This window comes from Coloeus monedula (genome assembly GCF_965178545.1).
Source record: "Coloeus monedula genome assembly, chromosome: 19".
Taxonomy (NCBI): Eukaryota; Metazoa; Chordata; class Aves; order Passeriformes; family Corvidae; genus Coloeus; species Coloeus monedula.
In genome coordinates this window covers 5,640,960-5,664,722 of record NC_138799.1, presented here as the reverse complement: position 1 = coordinate 5,664,722, position 23,763 = coordinate 5,640,960, and the positions used below count along the sequence as shown (strand labels likewise).

At 57.2% G+C, this 23,763-nt stretch overlaps 2 protein-coding genes across 3 annotated transcripts; both read right to left on the bottom strand.

Annotated features, from left to right (window-relative positions):
- Window positions 1–5,703: 5,703 nt before the first annotated feature.
- FDXR (ferredoxin reductase) lies at window positions 5,704–15,547 on the bottom strand. The gene is made up of 12 exons (XM_082294000.1): window positions 15,193–15,547; window positions 15,011–15,108; window positions 13,801–13,896; window positions 12,493–12,615; window positions 11,858–11,971; window positions 11,246–11,347; window positions 9,902–10,009; window positions 9,610–9,694; window positions 8,798–8,991; window positions 8,319–8,490; window positions 7,743–7,916; window positions 5,704–7,062 (listed from the first exon to the last, which is right to left on the bottom strand). The coding sequence occupies exons 1-12, from the start codon at window positions 15,221–15,223 to the stop codon at window positions 6,932–6,934; spliced, it is 1,428 nt and encodes a 475-aa protein (XP_082150126.1). The 5' UTR covers window positions 15,224–15,547; the 3' UTR covers window positions 5,704–6,931.
- A 2,641-nt stretch (window positions 15,548–18,188) lies between these two features.
- On the bottom strand, window positions 18,189–23,527 carry FADS6 (fatty acid desaturase 6). Of its 2 annotated transcripts, none has more exons than XM_082294360.1 (7): window positions 23,275–23,527; window positions 22,695–23,050; window positions 21,783–21,949; window positions 21,347–21,527; window positions 20,347–20,534; window positions 19,611–19,790; window positions 18,189–18,699 (listed from the first exon to the last, which is right to left on the bottom strand). In XM_082294360.1, the coding sequence occupies exons 1-7, from the start codon at window positions 23,310–23,312 to the stop codon at window positions 18,550–18,552; spliced, it is 1,260 nt and encodes a 419-aa protein (XP_082150486.1). In that variant the 5' UTR covers window positions 23,313–23,527; the 3' UTR covers window positions 18,189–18,549. The 2 variants fall into 2 exon arrangements, with proteins under 2 accessions (XP_082150486.1, XP_082150487.1); XM_082294361.1 differs by having other exon boundaries at window positions 22,695–23,047.
- Between the last annotated feature and the right edge of the window lie 236 nt (window positions 23,528–23,763).

Genomic DNA, 23,763 nt, shown 5'->3' with positions numbered 1-23,763 from the left:
CGCCTGGCTCCGGGACAGGGTCACCCAAGTGGACAGTTGGGTGTCTGCCACCCAGACTGGCACTGCAGCCACCTGCAACAGCATCCTTGTGGCTGCTGGGCTTGGAGAGGCCGTTTCCAGAGAGGTTTCAACTTGCCTAAAAACCTTCTGTCTGTCCTCAGCCATGAGCTGCCTGATGCAGGACCTCCACACACACTCCTAATCCCTGAGACAGCCTGGCCACCTTCTGCCCATGTGCTGTGGGTGCCTTCAGGGCACCCCGGGGATGGAAGAGGTGCCAAAAAAATTGAAGAGAAAAATGCGTCTAAGGCTACATTTTAATCCCTGTAAAGCAGCACCTGCTCTCTCTGCAGGAGAGCTCAGCCAAATCTCTGAGGCTGCTGCAGTGTGGGGGCTCGGGGCAATGGGGGATGCAGGATCTATCCTGTCCTGGATCCCTGCTGGCCGTGTCCTGCTCCCCCAGCATCAGGCTGCCCACCTCTGCCTGATTCTGGCAGCATTGTCCCTCTCTTGCCCTGAGAGAGATGTAAGGGTAGGCAACAGGTCCTCAATGCCTCAAATTCTTCTCCTAGGACTACAAAAGGGCCGATCTTGGGTTTAACATTGAAGGAAGCAGCGGCTGCATTTAACCCTTTCTGTTGCCTTCATGATCCAGTGTGACAGGGCCTGGGGGATCAGTTTCCCAGGGATCTGGTTCCTTGGGGCTGGCATAGAAGCACTGAGCTGTTCCCACATATTTATTGCTTCTCCAGCAGCTCAGGGTCTTCATCTATCTCTCCCATGAGTGGCTGCTCCCTGGACTGGATCCCTCAGAGGGTCTTGGCTCACAAATATTTCCCAGCAGAGCTTCCAGGTGGATTGAGGGGGGCAACAGCAACCCCACACCTGGGATAATACCCAGCTCCACCATCACATCCATGACTCCCCAGCATCCCCATCCCATGGGACATTTGATCCCCATCCGAGCCCAATCCCCACACGTGAGACAGAGACAACCCCAAGTCTGGTGCACAACTGGGCACAGCTGGAAGGTGTCTGCAGTGGGGACAAGCAGTGGAGGGCAAGGACTGGTGGTGACACTCTCATGCCAGGCCCCTCAGCCACATCTCCTCTCCACTGGGTCCAGTGGCTCACAGTGAGCAGCTGCACCGAGAGCCCAACTCCAGGTTTGCAGCTTTCCTGGCCAAGTCCTTCAATGTCTTAAAAAACAAAAACCCCCAACATTTTTTTGGGTGAAAATGCAGTAAATTCCCAAATCCAACCTGCTGCTGGGTCTGGGCCACCAGACACGATGCAGCCTGTGGGGGCTGTTCTGCATCATCAAAATAATTCATTTGTGCATTTAAACACCTAAAGTCCTTTTTATATTTTTTTAAAAGTGCCCTGATGGCTACAAAAGTCCAGGTTGAAACACAAGCACCAATAGCATCCCAAGATGAAGCCCACAACCCCAGGAAATGCAACTGCACTTTTCCTCTTGCTTCCCCAGCCCCTTGGTGCCACTCTCTCAGGGGATGCTGTGCCCTCTTTGCCCAGCTTTCTGGGCTGGGTGGCAACAGCACGGGCACAAAGTGCCTGTCTCCACCTTCGTCCTCCCTCCCACTGCTGTGGTAGTGCCCCAGTGTGTGACCCTCGGCATCCCAGCTTGTCCCTTAACCACGGCACAGTCTCAGCAAAAGGGAGCTCAGCCAGCTTCTCCACTGCCTCGTTACCTTTCCCTGGCATCTCCTCTTGCAGGAGGCTCTGTAAGCAGGTTGATAAATGCAAGGCACTGTGCTCCGACAGCTCCTGGTGTGCAGCCACCTCCTGCAGGGAAGAGCTCGCTGGCAGCCGGGCCAGGGGAGCAAGAGGAATGTGGAAGGGTCGTGTTGGGACCCTGATGTTTGTCCAGCTTTGCACTGGTCCATCCAGGCCAACACCAGAGTCAGAGAAGTGCCCTGGGCTCCATGCAGACTCCTCAGAACCCACGGCAACCCCACTGGCATCCCACATCCTAAACTGGGGAAAAGCCCCACAGCCTGGCCCAGCCCCCTCCATTCTGGTTCCCCCAGAACTCCAGCCTGGCAGAGCCTCTGGGAGCCCCCACCTCCCGCATAAACCTGCACCACAGACCCTACTCAAAGCATCCACCCCAGGGCACATCCCCAGCCACGAGAGCAACACACCAAGGCTTTGGTCTCTCCAGCTCTGTGGGGCAAACCCCAGCATCAGCCTCCTGTTCCTAGGAGAAAGTCAGCTGAAGGTTTCTAACCCATGTGCATCCTAAACCAGGACCTGGGGAAGGACCTGCGTCTGTGCACTGCCAGCACAAAGCCAGATCTGTCCCTGGAAAGGCAGGGTGGCATCTGGGTGACACAGCCCTCTTGGGCTGTCCCCACAGGCATCTGCATCCCACTAATGGCATCTGACATCAGATGCCCACAGGTCCCTCTGCCAGAGCTGAGTCTTGCTGGTGACACTTGTGACACATGAGATTTGGCCATGGACCTACACCCATTCCCTGCCCTGCACTTGTCCCGGTCCTGCATCCATCCCAATCCTTCCTGTTGGCTGCCAACCTCCCCTTCCCAAGAAGTCTGGCCAAAAATTAAGATCTGAGCCAAGCTGCTCCTATTCCTGGACCCACCTGACCCTGTCCTGCTGGGTCTCACTTAAGAAGTAAACATAGGTGTAGATCACCTTCTTCCACCCTGTGCCACCTTGAGCTGACAGGACCACCCCTCTTTCCCCACCTCCCCTATCTGCTCCATCCCCTAGAGAATTCAGGGCTTCGGTGTTTAAATAATCACACAGAGCTGGCCAGTGTCTTGGATCCCCAGCAGCCATAAAAACAATCAAGGCAGAGAGTGGAGCAAGGAGAAAGGTGGGACAGAAGTCACGAGGATGGTGCTGTGCACGGTGCATGTCTGGCACGGATCCGGCGCAGCTCCGATCTGGCACAGCTCCGCTCTGCTGCCACCATGTCCTACCCTCACAGTAATTAAGGGAGCAAAAATAAACAGGGATGGTTTCATCCCTGCAGGGATAATTCCTCCCCCTGGGGTGCTGTGTGCCTGCAGGGCTGCCCCAGAGGTTGGGGATAAGGCAGACAAAGCTGCTGGAAATGGAAATTTCCCAGGAAGGGAGGAAATCGCTTCTTTCTGGGGCGTAACCAGCCATCACCCGCCAACAACTTTATTTGCCTCTGTCGTATCCCTAAATAACTCCTGGAAACAGCTGCTTGGAAACATCTCCTACACCTCTGCTCCTCTCTTGACCTTGGGAAATGGGCTCATGCAGTCCCAATTTCCAAAGTAATTCATCCCAAGCAGAGGGAAAACATCTGGGCTTACAGCACCTCTACCCGACCCTGCACAACCCTTCAACCACAAGCAAGACTTTGGCGAGTGCAGAACCCTGGCAAGGCTGGATCTGTAAGACTGAGAGTGGAAACCATGAACCTCTGGTGGGTCTGGAGTCAAGGACATGCTTGGGGTCCTCTGGGAGAAGGGATGATGATGTCTCTGGCGTGAAGTGGCTTCCTGGGCACAGTGGGGTTGGTATCCCGCTCCAAAGACCCCGGAGCTTGGTACGCCAAGATGTTCTCCACCCCTGCCCAGGGCTGGGGATGGATCTGGAGGAGAAAAGAACATGAGGGATGTGCCCGGGAGAGCAAGCAGCGAGGGTGGGTTGAGGCAGGGGCCGGTGCTGTGCTCAGCCAAGGCGCTGAAGTCAGCACTCTCCGGAGCCATCTGTTCCCGGCGAGGCCCCGGCGCAGACGGACTCGCCCGGGCTCCCGGCAGCGGGTGCCGCAGTTCGGTGATTCACGCGGCGAGGGGCCGGCGTAGAGCCGGACACCGCCTCTGCGCCACGCCAGCTCCGGGGATGGGGCTGGGAAATCGTGTATTAGCCACGCTGGGGAAAAGCCTTTTCAACCATTTTTCTGGTCGCGTGAGCTGGCTTTTAAAGAGCAACACAGCTCCTCAGTGCCAGGCCAGAGATCCAACTCAAGCTGGTTCTTCCCTTATTCCAGAGCGCAGGAAACCTCCTGCTTCGTGGGCTCTAAATACTTGTTGGAAAAGGCCAACTTCAGCAGGCAGTCAACTAGCAAAGCCAGTGAGAGATCTGCACTTGTCTTCTGGGAGTGATTGGAAAACGCAGCATCAACAGGAGCTTCTGGGATGTGTCAGACCTGCTACTCCAAGGCAGGAGCCCACGAGCAACGAAGAGCTTGCCTGGACAGTCTTTCAGACAGGGAAACTGAGGCACGGCAGTGCAAAGCAGCAAGAGGAAGTTGCAAAGACCCCAACGAAACCATGGCATCAGCCCACAGTGTGACAAGCTGTGCCCCACAGCCAGCCCGGAGAAGCACACAGACAGCAAGGAGAGCACGGAGCAGGGAGCCATGTCCTGCTCATCCAGGCTATCGCTCACCAGATGCTGACCTCCAGCAGCTTTGTGCAGCCTCATTAAAGCTAAGCTGAGCCATAACTCATCCGAGCGGGGCAATCCACATGCAGAGCTGGCAGCGAAGACTTTCAGGCCTCTTTCCAACAGCAGACGGGTGTCAGTCACAGCATCGCCTTCCCAGCTCCTCACCTGCGTCAGAAAATTGCCTCGGAGCTGCTCCTCTGGCAGCTCGGGAGAGCGGAGGGCGAGGGGACGGCTGCCCAGCGAGGCTGCCCTCTCTCACCTCCGCGGTGGGGACACACCTGGAGCAAACACAAGGTTATTCATGCCTAAAAGCAGAACCCGAATGCGAGCGGGAGCCTGCGAGAGCCCCCCAGGCTGCCCGGAACCCCGGCGGGCAGCAGGAGCGCTGAGACCCCCCCGGCCCGGGGGTGCCAGGTCACCCCCCTGCCCTCCCTGCCCCTCCGCTCCCCGGTACGGCCTCCCAGCGCCATCTAACGACACGGCGGCCGGGGACAGGGACCTTCCCTTCCCGGTGCTGGATGCATCCCGCTGCCCCCAGGAGGACGGAGAGCAAGGAGCGCGATGGGGAGGCTGGAAAAACCGGGACACGGGGCTGGGGCTTGGGAGCGTAGGCGGCAGAGGAAGGGGAGCTGGAGGGGTTGAATAAGAATTTACACGATTGTAACCATCCTCCCTCTGCCCAGGAGGCTCAGTCCCCTGTCCTTCACTGACCTTCATCATCCCATGGTTTTCCCACAGACCAGCATTAACCCCAGGGCCTTGGCCAAGTTCAGGGTTGAACAAGGTCACTGAGCTCAGCAAGGACAGACACTCCCATTAATCTGTTATCACAGCCCAAAAACCACCCTGAAGCATCCTCAGCTTGGGAACAGCCGTGTGCCAGGCTCAGCGCGAGCACGGTGGCCTTTACCAAGGCTACAAAAGCACCCTGGCATCAACAGTCAAGGCGATGTGGAAGAAAACCCTGGGGAGGAGCCGTCTTCTCTCTTCCCAAAACCTTCAGATTTGATGCAGCCACAACAACCCCTTTGCCATCACATTCCTGGCTGGGCTGTCAACCTGAACTGCTGCTCCCCATGGTAGGTGCAGCCCCCCTCGCCTCCACACCCCCCTTGCCAAAGCTCTGAATCACCTCAGAAAGCAGCACTGATGTAATCTCCTGCTCAAGAGTTCAGCATTAGGACTGCATCAGCCGCGAGACGTAAGGAGAGCCACATCACACAAGCAGCTGTTCCACAAAAGCTTTATTGCACGTTTGAGTACGAGTTCCCATTATCACATTTCCTGAGTTTCTTAATGAGCTTGCAAATGAGATTTAAATAGGGAGAAGTCAGAGATCTCCCTTCCTTGAGTCGAGACAGAGATGAGGTGGGAGAACAGTGCCCTGTGGGCAAGTCCTCTGCCGTGAGAGAGGGCTGGGCTGAGGTGGGTTTACCCTCTGCCTCCATCACAGAGCCACTGCCACCGTCACCATTTCCACAGGCCAGGGAGGAGGGGTTGCAATCCTGCAGTGCTCTGGCAGGGAGCACGGGGGGGTCAGGGACAGCCAGGGAAGGGGCCCCGCTGACGCTGCCCCTGCGCCACGGATAAAGAAGAGATTACAGCTCACGGCTTGTAATCTGGCTTAAAACCTGACACCGTCACTGTAGGCAATCTGGGCTAAGAGAAGCATTTAATAAGCTTCAAAACACACAGGCCAGAAAAATAACCTCACCAGTGAAAGGAGACAAAGAGCTCAAGGCACTGCTTGCACCAGTCAGCACTGGCAGGTACTGATGGACACAGGACCCCTCCTGATCCGGAACAAAGCAATTACATGCTTGTTATCCCAACCTACCCCATAAGACAGAACCCAGGATTTAACTGTGGGAGGCAGAAAGCAAATTAATGCCCTTTTCTGCCTGTATAGAGCTCACAAGTGGAGAGCACCCAGAGCTGCCTTGCCTTGGGATGTTGCAGGAGCTGCAGCACTTAGAGGCTGCTCCGAGGTTAAGGCAGTGGCAGACAAAGAAGCCAGACTCAAGTAGCAGGTCTGTTTTGGCTTCCCTGGAATGGTTTATTTAAAAAGACAATCATTATTAAAAGATGCCTGCTCTGGCACAAATGACAAGGCAACAAAGCCATTTGGCTGGTGGCTAAAGGGGAGGCAGCAAGACACAGGGAAGCTTCTCCATGCGACTTGCCACAGGAAAGTGGCTGGCCAGGAGTCCCCCAGGTGCACACACACCTCCCCTCACCTGCAGTACATGATTCATTAATGCTCCAAGGACACGACAAGAATCACCCCCAGGAATGGCAGCTGGCTGCAGGGATGTGGGGCCAGCCAGCAGCCTCAGGTCTTGAGATTTTGGGAACCCAGAGTTCATCGTTACCAGAGAGGCCCCAGTGTCACACACCCCTCTGGAGCCACCACCAGCCCCAGGCACAAGCCCTGGGCTCCCAGGCTCTGCTCATGACCCACTGGTGTTGCCCCAGGATGGTACCCCTGGAGCAGTGCCACATTCCCACCACTGCTGCCTTAGTGGCCGATGATCCGCAGCATCTCCGCGGGATCCACGATCTTCTCCCGGGGTTTGCCAGCAGCTTTGCCTCTTGCCACCTCAGCAGCGTCAATCTTCTCCCAGTCCGAGAAGGAAACAGGACGGACCCCTGGGGTGATGGTGAGAGACGGGAGAGAGAACTTAACCAGGTGAGAACAAGTTCAGCCTCACCTCCCCGTTGGCAGGGCCCCGATGTGGCAGCAGAGCTGCCCTTTTCCGACACGGTGTCAGAGCTCAGCCTCGCAAAGGAGAAATAATTTCTAACGCCACAAGGAGAGGGATGGCAGGTTCCAGTCGGCTCGGATCAGTCAGACCTTTGTGAGCCGTAACAACCACGAGCACAAACCACCTCAGGGGACAAAATGCTTCCAGCTCACTGTTAAACCTCAGACAGTTTAAGAGGCAAAACACACACACACTTTAATTGAATGTCTTTAAACACGGCTACAAGAAATTACTCTCCTGGGCATTTTAATCCTTCCCCTAACTTGCTTGGAAGGATTACTAGGAAAACCACTCAAGAGCAATAGCTCACTGTCTCGGCAGCTGACAGTGACATTTTACCCAAGGTCTGTGCTGCTTTTAATGGCCCTTCCCAGAAAGTGGTCATTAACCTTAGCAATGACACAGATATTTGAGAAAATTCAAGTCCTGTTCTCCCTGGGTTTTGGAACATCGAAACAGCAGCAAAATCCATTCCCATGGTTCAGACTCTGCTCCCTCACAGATCCAGGAGGAGTCTGGCTGCATTGAACCCTCCTGCTGGCTGCTACCAAGCCTTGCACTGACCTCGGCTGCGCAGGATGCTCTCCACGACCCCAAAGCCTTCTCTGGAGGGGGATATATCCAGCACACCTCGCTGGAGATCCTCCAGCACAGACTGGGCAGTGTCAAAGCTGTCGTTCATGGTGGTGATGATCACGCCCGTGGGTCCTCTCTTCACCCACCCGCTGCAGTACAGACCTGCAGGGGCACATGGAGCAGCCAGGCTGGGGTCAGCACATGCCCTCAGACCCTTCTGGCTGCAAGTCCTTGCCCTGCTCCCCACCTTGGTGGTGTGAACAGACCCTTAGACAGTGCTGTGGCAGGAATCTGTGTGCCTGCAGATCAGCACTAAGCAGCTGCATGGGCTGTGTCACTTCAGTTAACAGCATCCAGTAAAACCCCCCTGTGTTAAACCAGACAATCCTAAAAAGAGATGGAGAGTGGCCAGCTCTTAACTCCTGACGGAGGCAGCATTTCCCCAGCTTCCACCCTCTAAGGCGTGCAATATCCATCCCCTTGGTGAATGAACTTCCCACCCCAAAGCCCCCAACCCACCCACTGTGCTCAGCATGTCCCATGCAAATCCCTGTGGATACAGACCTGGGACACCCTCCACTCTGCCCGAGCTGTTGGGGATGACCCCATGCTGGCTGTCAAAGGGCACAGCCGGGTCCAGTGGCAGGCTCCGGTAGCCAATGCTGCTGAGCACCAGCCCACACTCCAGCTCCTCCACATCTCCAGTGGGAATGGCTTTGGCAGACTCACCCGAGCCCTGAGAGAGGGAGGAAAAGGCTGCTGACCACCCCAGTCACCACTGCAGAGCAGCAGCCCCCTCCAGTCCCCTTTGGCATCTTTGACCCCTGGATATTTGCTAAAAGCAGCATCAGGGAAGGAGCTCCCTGTGGAAAAACTCCTGGTGGTACCAGAAGCTCTTGTTGGTACCAGATCCCCTGAGAGCCTGCCAGAGGCCACTCCAGCCACACAGGGAACACAGAGCTGTCCTTGGAGAGATTCCCAAGGGATGCAACAGTGTTCTGCTCCATCCCAGCTTCCCAGGGCCACACCAGCCCCCCTGGTACCTCCAGGCGGGTCAGGGCCATGCGGACGCCCCTCGCCCTCCTCCCATCAGCACTGGGCAGAACTTCCTGGGGGCTGCGCTGGAACTTCAGCCCCCACGCCCGAGGGGCTGCTGCCCCTTCCTGCACCCCCACTGGCTTATCCAGGGCTGTTTTGATCATCAGCTCAGTCAGTCGCTTCCTGGGCCTGGGAGCATCTAGGAAAAGAGAGAAATCGTCGAAACAGGAATCAGTAAAAGCCCCTTGGGACACAGCACGGGGCCAAGGCCGCGTCAGGGCAGTGTCAGTATGAGTCTGTCATGTTGGTGGGAGTCTGACACCTTTGAGAAGACAAACTGCAAGTCAAAGTGACCAGGGGACCTCCTGAGGCTTGAGGCCAGTGGGACACACAAATCAAAGTCTGCAATTTCCTGTCTTGCTGGTGCTTGGAGGCAGCAGCCTGTGGAGAAGAGCAGGTCTCTGGACACCCTTGAACTCAGTGTTTTCTTTTTAGGTTTACAGGAAACTCTTAAATCAACAGCCTTGGGATCTCCCCTGCAAGGTTCCCTCAGCCCTCCTGAGTCTCCTGCCCTCATCACTCAGGTTGTAAGCACTGAGTGGCTGCACAAACAGAGATACACAATGTTCCCTTGTCTTGGTGCCTCCTGGCACTCTGAGGACGTGACACACCATGGTCACTGAGCCTGCACGAGCCAGGCATTAAGCAGAGGACAAGAGATTCTCTGATGTGCACTCTGAGCACCTCCAGATCGCTCCTGGATGCTCACCTGCCAAGGTGATTCCCTGTCTGGAGGGGCATGGCACACTTCCCTCACCTTTAACAGCATTTTCAAGGCCTGTGAAGTCAGCAGGGTCCAGGACAGCTCTGGCACCAGGCAGGTTTATCATCTCCCGCAGCTCCTGGGAATTGTGGGCAGGAAAATGTTACCTCCAGCAGAGAGGACATCCAACAGCCCCAGAGCCCCTCCCTCAGCAGTCCAGGCTACGAGCCAGGAAATGGGTGCAGGAAGGAGGATGCCTGGGATCCACACTCACCCTCAAACCACCTCTCCCCACCAGAGCAGTTTGGGGCTCAACTTTGGGAAACAGCAGCACCTCCAGCCTCACCTTGATGGTGAAAGCAACTTGGAGAGGTCCCCTCCGGCCAACCAGCCAGACACGCTTCACCTTGCTGCAGGCAAGAGCTGCCAGGGAGCTGTCAGTGATGTCTGTCTTCTGCAAAACAGAGACAGCAGAGTGGGACGAGGGCAGATCTGGAGGGAGCTGGGGGGAAGGCACAGCCTCTGAAGGTGAAAAATCAGCAGAAAAGCTGGCTGTGCATGCAGAGAGCCCGGGGAGGACGGGAAACAAGTCATCTCCCTTTGCACAGAGCTATTTGCACAGCTGGTCCCTCATCACTGAATGTTCCTTCTGAGGCCATAATGCACCAGAGGTAACGAGCCAGCACTCCCTGACTGCCTCGGGGGATCCACCCAGCAGGTTCACCTTGGGGCTAACAGAGCAAAGCCCTCCAGTGAGCTCCATTCTGAGGTGCCTGCAGATGCTGTTAGGTGACTTCCCAGCTCAGGATATACAGGCTCTGCCTGAAACCAGCTGCAACCCACAGCTCAAATCACCACCTGCCTGCCCCAGGCAGCTCCAGCACAAGCACAGCCAGGCCTCAGCCTGGCACTGGGACCTCACAGAAATCCTGTGCTCTGTTTCAGTCATGTGTGTTTATCTAGATTGCACGATCTTTTCCAGAGAAAACAAGATGGGAGGGACACCAGGTAACCAGGATAAACCATTCCTGCCCACCCTGGCACTCATTCCAGTGCCATGTCTTTTGCAGCACAGCTCCCAGCTGGCTTTAGTCACTGGTTGGCAGAGCCTCCAAGTTTGGGGGTTTTTTAAAAAATTTAGATATTAATACAGGAAGTTGTTGCACAGCTGTAACAAACCTCGTGGCATTTCTCCCAGAGGGAAAGCCTTTGCTGCCAACATCTGGGGCAGCAGCTGGTGCACACCAGCTCCCAGCTGTCTGTAGGGATGAGGTGCCCCAGTCTGCCCAGTGCCACCAGCTGAAACCAGACTGCTGCCCTCAGCTCCAGTAGGAAAAGATAAACCCCAGCAGAAGTTTCCAGTTTGGTGGCAGAAGAGGGAATGCGGCTCCTCTTTTGCTTCTCATGGGAAAGCAAGGGATGATGCTCGATTTCCAACTTTTTGGATGCCAGAAGAGCAATCCAGAGGGTTCTGCAGCATCACCCAAGGCATGACCACAGCCTTGGATCACTCCCTACAGACTGTGAATCCATGGATGCACCCGAGAGGCAGCAGCCTTCCCTGGGGAAAGATCCCAAAGGCAGGGGAGTCTGTCTTTGACCAGGAGACGGGTGGGAGCCAGCAGCCACCCAGCAGGGAGGGAATTTGGGGCCTGAGCTGCCCTCATGGTGCAAAGGACCCATCACTCACCCTGAGGAGCTGCAGTGGAGACAGGAGGATCCGGGCAATGTCCAGTGCCACATTGCCATGACCCAGAATCAGCGCCGTCTCACAGCTCAGGTCAGGCTTTAGCTGTGGGGAGAGACCCAGCTGTGACTGAATCCACATGGCCTCCATGATGTCCAGCCCTTTAGACCCTCTCCTACCACCCAAATTCCCTTCCACGCTGCTTTGCCTCAGAAAGAGGTGATGCAGATGGGGAAACTCCACACGAGCCTCCTCCCCAGGCAGACAGCAACAGAGCCGCCCCAGGCACCCCACACGATCCCTCTTCCCACCTTGCCTGCTCTCCTGGGACCAGGAGCTGTTTTGGCCAAAAAGCCTCCTCAGGAAGCAGAGCATCACCCCTACAGGTTCCCATCTGGCCCTGCCAAAATGTGCTGCCAACGTGCAGAGCCAGCTAATCCTCTCTCACTGATGTGCAAATTGTTCACATTTCTACCATCTAAGAAGGATTTAACATGGCTCCTGCTAATCTTTTCCAATTGCAGGCCTTTCAGGACTTAATCTGGAGCTGAATGCCTGTGTTGGGATGGGAAGAAGGATGGGAGGAAGGGCAGGGAAGCACAGGGCCGTACTCACGTCCCGGTTCTCGGGCAGCCCGTTGTACCAGCCCACGAAGGATCGGGCTGAGTAAACACCAGGGAGGTTCTCCCCTGGGATCCCCAGGACCCGGCTGTCTTCAGCACCATAACTCTGAGGAGGGAGCAGACAGTCAGAGATGTCACCATGTGCAGGGTTGGACACCAAAACACAAATCTCCCCTTCCAGCTGCTGCCAGGGTTGCTGCATGGCTGTGATATCCCATGCCAAGGGTTGGGATACTCAGTGGAAGGGCTAAACACAGCCCAAGCAGAGGGGCTTCATCCACCTCATCATCCTGGGCTCCAGAGCCAAATTTGACGTCCTTGGTCCAAGGCAGAGCATGACAAGCTGAGGACTGAGCAGCAAGGACAAATGCATGGCAGGCTGAAATAAGCACTGGCCAGCATAGGGAGAGGTTTCAGAGACCTGCACTCAATGCCAAGCTCCAGCACACACTCCCCCTGCAAGGACTTCGGACAATCCCTGAGCTGTCCCAAGGCTGGGAAGAGCTTCCCATGATAACAGGGCACCCAGAAACACCTCACCCAAACACTCTTCCCAAGATCCTAGTGGGGAATAACCCTGCAGACCTTTCCCAGGACCCCTGGGGCACCAAGGTGGTGGGTACCCACCAGCACCACGGCGTGGTAGGCCTGCTGCAGCTCCGGCACCATCACGTCCCTCCCCACGGTGACGTTCCCGTAGTAGGCGCAGCGCTCCGAGCGCGCCGTCTGCGTGAAGGTGTTGATCACGTTCTGCAGAGAGCACAGACCTGGAGTTATGTCCCACAGCCAGGGACAAGGCCTACTGCCAGCAGGAGATCCCTGTCCCCATCCCCTCCAGCCTTGAGATGCTTCACCGTCTCATCCCAGTCAAGCTATTCTGAGACTCTTATCTACCAACAGCCAGAGATAACTCACAGGGAAGATAAGCACAGCTGTGACTCTCCACCACCCTTTGTGAAAGAAAAATCCATATTTTGCACCCACCTGAGGAGGACAAGACCTTACCAGTACATTCAGCCCCTCAAAATAAACCCCTCTGCAGGGGAGAACTTCCCAAAAGTGAGGTGTGCAGCCCACCCGACCGCCTCTGCCAGCGTCTCATCTCAGCCCTTCCTGAAAGCCTCGAGAGAGGATGCAGGCCAGGATGGCATCCAGACCTTTTTCTGAGTGATCAGGGCTACACAGCAAAACCACCACTCCCACCCCTGCAGCTCCAGATGGACTCAGCCTGGGGACAGGACAGGACAGGACAGATACCACGGTAACAGCTGGGGCAGCATCTGCAGTATGTCCACTCCTCCTCTCTCTGCACAAAGGGATCCAGGCATTTTGGTCTTATGATCTCCAGGGATTAGAGGAAATCGCTGCAAGATATTGCTGTGTCTGGATCTCCTGTGTCCTATCCTTCCAACCACCTCCACTCCAGCTCAGATACAGCAGATACCCCTGGGTACAACTCACTGCCAGGCAAAGGAAAATGGTCGGGAAATCTTTGGCTTAGCTTTTCCTTGCCCAGGAGAACACCTACAGCCCAACTCCACGGCCCCCATGAGGAGATCTGTGTGTTCCCAGAATGGGTACTGACTGAGGGGCAAACAGCAGCAGCAATGAGCAGGTGAGATCTTGCTGGTAAAAAGTGCTCAGGGACAAAGAAACCCATCCATGCTCCTCAGCCTTGTTCTGGGCCAGGCTGACCAGCACCAAGAGCAGCACCTCCCATCACAAGCCCCTGGTTCTGACCCGCTGTCCAGAGCCCTAATGCCAGGTGTCCCATGTCACCCGTCCGTGGCATGGACAAGGAGGAGATCCGGACCTCTCTGGTGTGACAGCTCCATGTCACAGAGAGCCTGACGCACCAGGAAGGACAGTGACCACCTCAGCTGCACCCACCACTGTCACCACATTCACAGGCAAGGGCAGGGAGCCAGCACCAACCTTCACCTCGGGGTGGTCTGGGGCCACCCCAAAACGGACGAGCCCGAAGGGAACAGGCAGCTTCTCATAGATGTCCACCAGGGCCCCGCCATGGTGCTGTGGGAGAAGAAAGTCACAGTCAGGGGATGAGGACAGAAAGGTCACAGGAGCCTAGCAACAGTCATCTGCCACTGGGGGAAATGCAGGGCAGGAGGGGGGTGCAGCAAACGAGAAACAGCCTCGCCCAGAGTTTTCCATGAGCAGGATGATGCTGCACCTGTTACTGCCAGCTCAGACCACAAGGTCTAGCACAGAGTGATCCCCAACCACCATCAAGTCCACCTTGTGGGGCTCCATGTCCCTACCCAGTCCTGAGCTCCTTTTCCACACTAACCTGGTGGGATCCAATACCCGGGGGGCTGATCAGAGAGCCCCCAGGCCAGCTGGGAAGCTCCCAGTGCAGCACCCTGGCTGCTGGGGGGCCTGCCAGACATCTCCCAGTCCCCAGCAGAGAAGCCCATGCCCTGAGCTGAGTCACCTCAGGGTCAGAGCTGTAGACAGATGTTTGGCTTCAAGGCTTTTGTTATCTTGTATTTTGAGTCAGCCTCTTCCCAAGATTAAGCAGCCCTGAAATTCGTCCCTGAGGCTTAGTAACAGCTATTTTCCAACACATTCCAGAGACAACACAGCACGGTTTAATGATGGGGTTAAGCTGCTGTATCTCTAGAGGGTGCCAGCAGCCCAGTTCTGTGTTCAGGTCTCATTTCCCAACAGACCTGACTGCCTGGAGCACTGAAGTTTGCAGGCACAAGGTAAAGCACCACCCATGTGCCTTAATTCCGGTGGGGAAGGAGGAGGGAGGAGAGCACGTCCTACACACCCACTTTTAACACACAGGTAATGTCATTCCTGCTGGGTGACAACAGCTCTGAGAGAGGCAGATTCCTGCTGATTATTTGATTCTAGAAAAATCACCTGGAATGAACTCGCAGCAACCAACCTAAATCCTGAATGGACGGGCCAGGCACAGGGCAGGGATGAAAGCAGCACTACCTACCCCAAAAAAAGAGGCCCAGGAGGACCTTGTGGCATCTGGGCTGTCCCAAGCAGCCCCACAACAACACAGACCCGGCTGGAGCAGGGCCAGGAGCCCACTAAACCACCCCACAACCTGCCGAGAACCAGGCAGCACAGAGATGCCTCCCTCGGTGCCCAGGTCCCATGCCGGTACCTTGAGGATGTGCTGAGCCGTGTAGAAGCCGGCGGGGCCGCTGCCCACCACGCAGACCCGAGGCGCCGCGGCAGGCGAGGACAGCCACCGCCGCAGACCTGCAGGGCACAAGGACAGGCAGGGAGTGAAGCCACAGGAGCGGCCAGGGCCGGCACAGCCCCTCCCTGCAGCCCGGCACCCACCCGGCGGGGCTCGTCCCCTCGCGCCGGCCATGGCCGCAGCGGAGCACAGAGCGGCCGGGGTTGATGCACCGCACCCGGGCAGGCGGAAACACCCCTTGGTCAGGGGCCTTGGCGCTTACGGCCGGGCCGGGGCCGGCGGTACCGGGGTGCCCGGAGGGGTGTCAGCTGCTCCAGAGCGCCAGAACCGAGACCCCCGACCCCGCGCACCGGGGTCCCCGTGCGTCTCAGTCCCCCCTGGGCTGGCGCACGGGCCTGCGGGGCGCGGTTCTCGTAGCCCCCCGGGCCCACAGCCCCGGCTGCCCCGGTTATCCCGCTTATCCCGGCCCGCTCTCCCCTCACACATGCGGCCCCCCCAGGCCCGGTTCCGCCGCCGCCGGGCCCCGCCCCCTCCTCTCCGCCGACCAATCGTGAGGCCGGACAGCGCCTTGCTTAGCATAACCCCGCCCCCCCGCCGCAGCCTGGCCCCGCCCCCGCACCGGCAGCCAATGGCGGCTCGCCGTTTCCATCGAGGCTGACCGGAAACGAGGCGATACCATAGAGAGCGGGGAAGGAGCGGCCGTGTGGCGGCCGTTCGCACCGCCGCTCTTTATGGTGAGCCGTCCGCGGTACCCGGTGCGCTCTCGCAGCGTCATCATCGCTGATGCTGCTAATTGCCTGCGCCCCTTTATCACCCAAAAACGCGACCAGCTGCCGAGGTCAACCGAGGGAAACAGAAGCTCAGAGTGATTTTAACCATGCGCTGCACAGCCACCCTGCTCTTGCCAGGAGAAACTCACAGCATCCTTCGATAAAGGGTCAAACATTAACGCCAGAGAGAGTGGAAAAATGACAGAGCTCCTGGCCCAGCGTCCCCATGGTCTCTGCCTTATTTCCTCCTTAATCCCCATCACTCAGCTCATTTCAAATGCTGGCACTCACACCTCCCAGGCAGGAGCACCACATCCCATCTTGGTTCAGCCTCTGCACAACACACCAGCCAGAAATATCAGCTCAGCGGGCCCAGCAGACGTTTAAAAGTTGGCCAGATGCCAGAGCACACAGGCGAGTGCTCCACGGGCCTTTTTAAATGCAATTAAGACTATGAGGAGTTTACAGCCAGGAGCCGGTTGTAATACGGGTCATAAAACCCACATGCTCTCTCCTGGCCCTGGAAAGGAGTTGATGGCTTTCTGCAAAGACACGCTGAGAACGGCAGCTGGCTCTGTGCCTCCCTCTGCAGCTGCTCCTTCAGGGGGGTTGTGGTGAGGACCAGGAATTCCGACGGCTCCAACCCCTCATCCTCAGGTCAGCACAGCAGTCATCGACCCCCTGCCCAGAGAGGCAAGGCTGAAGGCTTCAAATATCACCATAGAGGTCATCCACGAACGCTTAAAGTTGGAGGGTTCCAATCACAGGAGTCAGAATCCTCCTTTTTCCCAGAATTCTCCCCTTCCCCCATTAACTTCTGTATCCAGCAGTTCTGGCAGGGAATAATGCGCCGGTTTCCCAAGTCACAGGCCGTCCCCCGCTGGCTGAAGGACCTGCAAACGCTCGCCTTTAGATGGCACTGCGTTAAACAACACCCATGAAATCCGGCTGGGAAAAGGGCTGTTGCTCCCACCAGTGCTTGGCACAATTTGGGGCTGATCTCTTTGCAGCAGGAGAGGGCAAAAGAGCATCTTGTGCCCTCAAACGGGAACACGTGAGGTTGAGATTACCCTGCCTGAACAAAAAGCACCTCTAATGGCCCTCACCCCCTCACTGGAGCTGGGAATGCTGCTAATTCATCACATTTATCTTAATTTTTCTCTGATGCTCAACTGAGAGATGAATCAGGGAGGCAGTTCTGGGGAGGGTCTTTGACCCCCGGGACCATTCAGGCCATTTAGTTTGGCCAAACCCCTCCAGCTGCTCCCCTACCTACACACCCAGCCTAACCCATGCTCAAAGGATGGGAATTTGCCCTTTGGATATTTCATAATGTCCTGGATCGATGACCCACATGGGCCTGGAGAGAGGTGGCAATGCCACCAGATCAGTGCATCAGCATTCCCTGGGCACCAGCCCAGGATAAATCAATAATTCAACATTTCTGATGCCAAAGGGGTCACACTGGATGGACCCAGGGCCACTCCTCCTTGTCCTGAGTCTGGATCATCTACACAGGAATGCCATGGCCATCCCAGCTCCAGCCCCACATCACAGGGACACTTCCCCAGTGCATCTGAGGATGTTCCTGGTCTTGGTGGAGGAGAAGCGGGGTAAAGCACCATGGACTGCCTGCTGCACAATCACCCTGCCACAGGCCAGGAGCAGGGCAGAGCCTCCCTGTGCCTTGGGACACATCTGTTTGTACAGCCTTATAAATCCACATTGTGGGACTGTGGGGGTCCAGCCCTGATGGGAGGAGAGCTCAAATCAGGGAATAAAACCCCAGGCTCAGAGCAAAGCCACGCTGATCCCAGTTTGGCCATCTGCCCTTTCTGCTGCCAGCTCCCCACCGTGACACTGGGGTGGACTTTGTCATCGGTCTTGTGGGTCAGGGACAGCAGAGGACCCTGGTGAAGCCAGACACAGCTTCCCAGAGGAGGCTGGAACTGGCCACAGGAGCATCCTGGCCCCTGGCAGCAGCACAGGGGGCAAAGTTAACCCTCCCTAAATAGGGAAAGTCTCCCAAGCCCTGGACACCTGCCTGCCTCTGGCAGATGATTGCCCTGATAAATCCTTGCCACAGCAATGACCAGGTCTGGGGTCACCTCTGGCACCCCAGTGCAGACACCACCCTTGCGGTGAGGGTCTTTCCCCCAGTCCTACCCTGGGCACCACAGGATACCAGTAAGACTGCCTCCAGCAACAAAACCCAATGATAAAGGAAATCCACCCCAAAGTGTTAAGGCTGAATTTGCCAAATCTTTGTTCCTAGAAGCGACTGATTTAGCCCAAAGTCAGGCAAAGCACAAGCAGCAGTGACACAATCCCCTCCCCACCATCCACCCCTCCCCTGAGACCCCGACCACACAGCTGCAGCTCCATCCTACAGATCCTGGTGCTTCTCAGTTCTGGATGTCCTGGATGTGGCGCCGCGTCCCCCACGGATGGGGGAGGTTTCCTCTCCCCAGGTGTGAAAGCAGAGTGAATAAAACTAAGCCCTGGCTGGGAATAACTGTGGGGGGACCCCGATTTTTCCGTCCCTGGTGTTGCACCATGTGGCTCTCCCCCTGCAGTGGCTCCGTGCCCCATTTTCTAGCCAAAAGCAAAACTTCAGGGAGGGCTGTTTCCTACGCCACGGCTTCGTGGAGGTGTTGGTCCTGTTAAAACCATCCCTGCTGCATGTCCCTGTGGGAAACAGCCCCCCGAGTGCTGTGGCCCCCACGGTCCTCACTGGATGCCCACCAGCTCCGTTATGGGGGGAGCGTGGACCATCAGCTCCTCGTATCTCTGGAGGAAGAGCCGGAGCCTGGAGCTGTAGGTGTCCTCATTGTAGGGCAGCTTCTTCTGCTTCAGGTACTGGGAGACGATGGGTTTGATCTGCAAAGGCAAAGGCAGCGTCACCTCTGTGCAGGACGCCCTGGTGTTTGTACACGGTGCCTGAAACGTGCCCAGAAAACCCATCCCCGATCCCCAAAGCTAGGCTGGAGCAGGCAGCACCAGCTGTAATATCTTTGCTGTGAATATTAAGAGGAAGGTGGTTTCCAGCTGCAGCATCACAGGGAGTTCACCCTGGCAAAACGCCTTTGTAAGGCTCTGAATTAGGAGAGATGCCCTAATGAGGCTTCTAATGAGAGCCAGCCACGAATGCTCATCGTTCACACCCATTGTTATCCCCACGTGCCCACACAGCCAGCTCGGTGATGGGACTGGGAAGTTCCCACAGACTTAATTACCCCCTTCCCTGCAACACCCCTTTGGGGGAGGTAGGTTCTGCCAGCCCCGTGAGCTTGAGCAAAGGGCACTGAAAACAAGGGCACAGCATTAAGTGAATGGCGATCCTGTGCTGAAGGGCAGTGTGTGGACCTGCCTTGGGATCCCCTCCAGCCAGGGCAGTGCTCGGAGCCCACGTTTTAAACACACCCCACACCTCAGAGCAGCAAGTAAGAGCATGACCAAAGTGATAGGAGGTTTGCTTGGATGTTGTCTGAACCAAAAACTGCGCAGTTCTGGGGATGCTTTCCCAATGGAATAACTGGGAGGATCCTGGACTGCTGAAAGGCTGTTGCAGGCTGGAACTGCGACCAGGAGAAGGGGCAGGGAGCAGAAACCCAGGAGAAACAGGAATGGGATAGCAGGAGGTGGGTTACGGGCTGTGGCAAAGCAGCGAGTGCTTTCCAACACGGGAAGGAGCAGCACAGACAGGCCTGGCAGTGGGGACGGGAGGTGGTGGATGTCTCATCCCCATGTCACCTCCCAGCACTCTCAGCCACCCTGTGGGGTCATCTCACCTTCAGGCACATGTTGTCAGAGAGGCTGGGGAAGAGGTGATGCTCCACGTGGCAGCTGATGAGCGAGTGGCCGAAGGACCAGTCAAGGAGGGCGTTGCGGGGCAGGTTGAGGACACCCAGGCTCATAAGGTGGATCCGCTTGGGTTTGCGGTCGGCCGCGAACATGGGGAGGCCGATGTGCTGTGGGAGAGGCAGGGTGGGCACCTTGTGGCACCTGTCACCTCCCCAGTCTCTTCCCAGCAGAGCCAATGGCAGCTCTGCCTGTGTGTGGGCATGAAGAGCCACATTTTGGGGTCTTTCTGCCAGCCCCAGAGCTGGGTTGGTCCCTAAAGTCACTCCATCTTGTGTTCGTCTGTCCATGGAGCCACCAAGGAGCTCCCAGGCTCTGTTCCCCCAATTCATCCACACTTAGAGCCACCAGCCTCTCCCCATCCCAGGGCCTGTAACACCACCTGAAACCCACATCAGCCCTCCCAATCCTGCCAGCCACTGCAGAGGACATCATCCTCACACTCTTTGCACTCATCTGCCCTGACATTTTCCAAGGACCATCACTTTCCACCCAGCACCACCAGCCTGATCCTCCCAGTGACAACATCAGCACAAGGCAGGTGACCCACTCGCCTTAAGGTGACACAAGCTCCAGCCAGCAGCATCAGGGCTTTGCCACCAGCCCTGGGTTGTGGCTGGCCTGTCTCCAGCACTGTTGGGATATCTTGAAGCTTCAGGTCTCTACCTGGAATATGTTGACATGGATGTAGGGATGGGCCAGGAGGGAGCGGGTGAGCAGCATGCAGAGCAGGGCGGACCACGGTGACTGGAAGCCTGAGACGTGGAGCAGGAGCCAGTAGTGGCAGTAAAACCCCAGAAACATGCAGCAGAGGGTCCGGAGAGCTGCTTTCCACTCCACATTCCTCAATAAATCTGCACAAGGAAGAGGAGGCAGCACATGGGAGAGGTGTTGTTTCCTTACCACCACTGCTGCTCCAGCAGCCAGGCTGCCCAGTGTGCCAATAGCCCCACAGCCCAGCCCAGCCCATGAACTCACTTTCCCCATCCTCCAGGTTGGCCCAAACTCTATAGAACTGCTGGAGTTTGGGTCTGAGAGCCTCCCCAGGGCAGCAGATCCAGCTGTGCATCATCACTCAGGGGACTCGGATGCATCTTCATTTCTTACAATTTGCCAAGTCATTGTCCATGCATTTGGCACTGCCCAGAGCTGGGTCATGCAGCCTGGAGGGCTTTGCTTCCCCAGCCTCTTACTGCTCTCTGGGCTCTTCTCCCTAATTGTTTTCTGGCACCATCACCTTTCCTGCCCAAGCTCTTTATGTCTGGCCCCTGCCCCCCACACCTGCACCCCATACACAGCCATCAAACACCTCATGTGATGCTCTGATCAACCTGAGACCCACTTGTGACACCCATTATGGCCACAGATCTGAGTTAAAGGAGAATGGATTTGGGGTGCTTCAGGCTCATTATGGCTTTTGCCAGAGATTTTGACATTCAGCAGAGGAAATGGTGAAGGTTTTTCTCAGCATCAGCAGAAAGTAGATGTAGCACATGGGGTCCCCAGGGCAAGTGCAGCATCTCCTGCCTTTCCTGCAGCCCAATGTCCCTCCAGGGGCTGGTGTAGTTAATGTGATGCCTCCAAACAAAGCAGGACCCTTGGGTGAGGTGGGCAGTACAAGCTCCCTGCACCCAGCACCCTGTCCCCAGGTGCCTGGGACACGTACCAAGTGCAACCAGAGGGGTTAGGATGGGCACTGCGAGAGGCGCGATGAACATGTAAACGTAGCGGTTCAGGAAAGGAAGCTTCCAGGTGCTGGAGTCCCCCAGGCCGATGACGTTGGTGTAGCCGTGGTGGATCTTCACATGGTTGTAGGTGGCCTGCTCAACTGTGAAAGATGAGCAGAGCTGAGAGGGAAGAGAGAGAAGTTGTGGTGCCAGGGTTGGGCACTGCCTGGCTTGGGCTTGTGTGGGAGGAACCCAGGGAGATGCTCTGGAACTATAACGAAGCACCATGGGGAGATGCTCTGCACCCCACAGACCCCAAACCAGTCTGGAAATGGACTTTTAAGAGTTAAGCATTAGAAACCATTCCCACCATTCCAAACATTCCCCACCATGGCAAGGAGCTGATGGGGTGTTTTTGGGGGCTGCCCCACTCACCTCAATGAAGAAGATAGCCCACACTTTGCCCCAGGACTTGGACTCAGTCAAGGCATTGTGGCTGGCCAGGTGGCTGCCCTTGACGGTGAGGGTGTGATGCACCACGCCAAGGGTGAGGACACCCACCAAGAAAGGGATGGCCTGGGCTGACCGCAGGCACAAGAATCCTGTGGAGAAACCAGCTGGGCAGGAGCTTGGCCATGCATGTCCTGCAGCCCTCTGAGCCAGGCTGGAGGTGTTGCTACACCCAAACACACCAGCCACGGCTCTAAACCTGTTCTTCAGCCATAGTTACAGGTATTTAAACCACAGAAGTCAGAGTCTGCCTCCTCATCACCCTCATGACTGGACCAGTCACATTCACCCTTGTGCTGAAGGTTTGGCCACTTCCAGCCTTAATGGCAACGGGTGCTGCAGGTGCCCGATCCCACCCCACAGCTCTGGGATGTGGGATCCCCCTGTTGTCATGACCCTGCCAGGATTTCAGCATCCCCAGGAGTTCAAAAGCAAGGGAAGGTCCCAGCTTTCCAGCCAGAGACCCATGCCCAACCGTTTTCCCCTGCACCCACCACAGCCAGGGCCATTGCCACCAAAACCACCACGGTTTCCCTGTCCCATGGTGGGACACATCACCCCCCGTCCTGCCCTGTGTACATCTGCCTGGGCACCATCCCCTCAGCCCAGGCTGTACCCCAGATACCACTGTCCCCACACCCCAGGCTGTCCCCCGGGTGTCATTGTCACCCGCTGTGGGGTCAGGGTGCACCAAGTCACGGGGTGAAGGAGTTACTGTGGCTTTGCTACAACCTCAATAGGTGCCAACAGGCTGCCAGCACAAAGCAGTCACGAGGAGGCAGTGGGACCCCTGGGGACTCCCCTGGCCGTGGTTTGGGGGGTACTGAGCCCGGTTACCTGCTGGGAGCAGGAGGAAGCTGCAGGCAAGGATGCTGATGTCCACACCGTGCCGTTCCCACCAGCTGCTGCTCTTCACCACCTTCTGCACCAGCTCCGAGAGCTCGGTCATCAGGGCTTCCTCGGGCTGCCCTGCTCGCTCTGGGGCTCCCCCGGGGGTCACGTCCCCGTCACCCAGTGCTGGCCCCCACTCCCAGCCCTCTGCCATCACCTCTGTCCTGCTGCCACCAGGTGCTGTCGTGACGCGGAGCGAGGGGTCCCCCATCCCCCTGAGCCGGGGGGTACCGCCGACCTCACCGTTGACCTGCCGTCCCCTCGGCCTCGCCGGGTCCCCATCCTCCAGCGTCATCTCCCTGCTGAGCAGAGGCCACGCAGGGTGTCACCCCCAGACGATCAACCCCAGCACCCCGACCCACCGCGGACGGGCTTCCCGGCTCCTGCTGCCGCCGAAGGACACGGGAAGGGCAGGGATGGAAAAAAAACAAACAATCCAAGGAGGACGCAGCCAGCGGAGACGGCCGGAGGAGCCACCCATCCTCCCACCACACGGACACCCCGGCCACCACAGCCCCCTACTCACGCCAGCCCTGGCTCGGTGGCTCCCCCGGCGCTGGCCATCCCAGGGTGGCCGGGCAGCCCGTGCGGCTCCGCGCACCAGGGCAGCTGCGATTTGGAGAAGGGAGGAGCAGGGGAGGACTGGGGGAGGGCGAATGCAGATTAGCGATGGCAATAATCCGCCTTGGTGGCCCATTTCGGGGAGCAGCCGTGGCAGCGGGGCCGCGGGGAGGACGCTCGGCGAGGGCACAGGGAAGCGACGGCAGCAGAGGAGGGAAGGAGTGGAAAAAAGATGGAGAGAGGCTGGAAATGCTGGAGGCGAAGGAGCCAAGCGCCAGGAATAGCCCTGAGAAACCCAAGCGGAGCACGGAGGACAGGGATAGGGTTTCGCTTCTGCCAGGGAGAGGGAGCAAACGTTGTCTGTCCCACGAGGGAGCCGTTTTGGGGAGAAAGCCGACCTTTTCCACAGCAAGGAGCAGGCTGCGGGAAGGAGGGGCTGCCTGTGCCCGCCTGC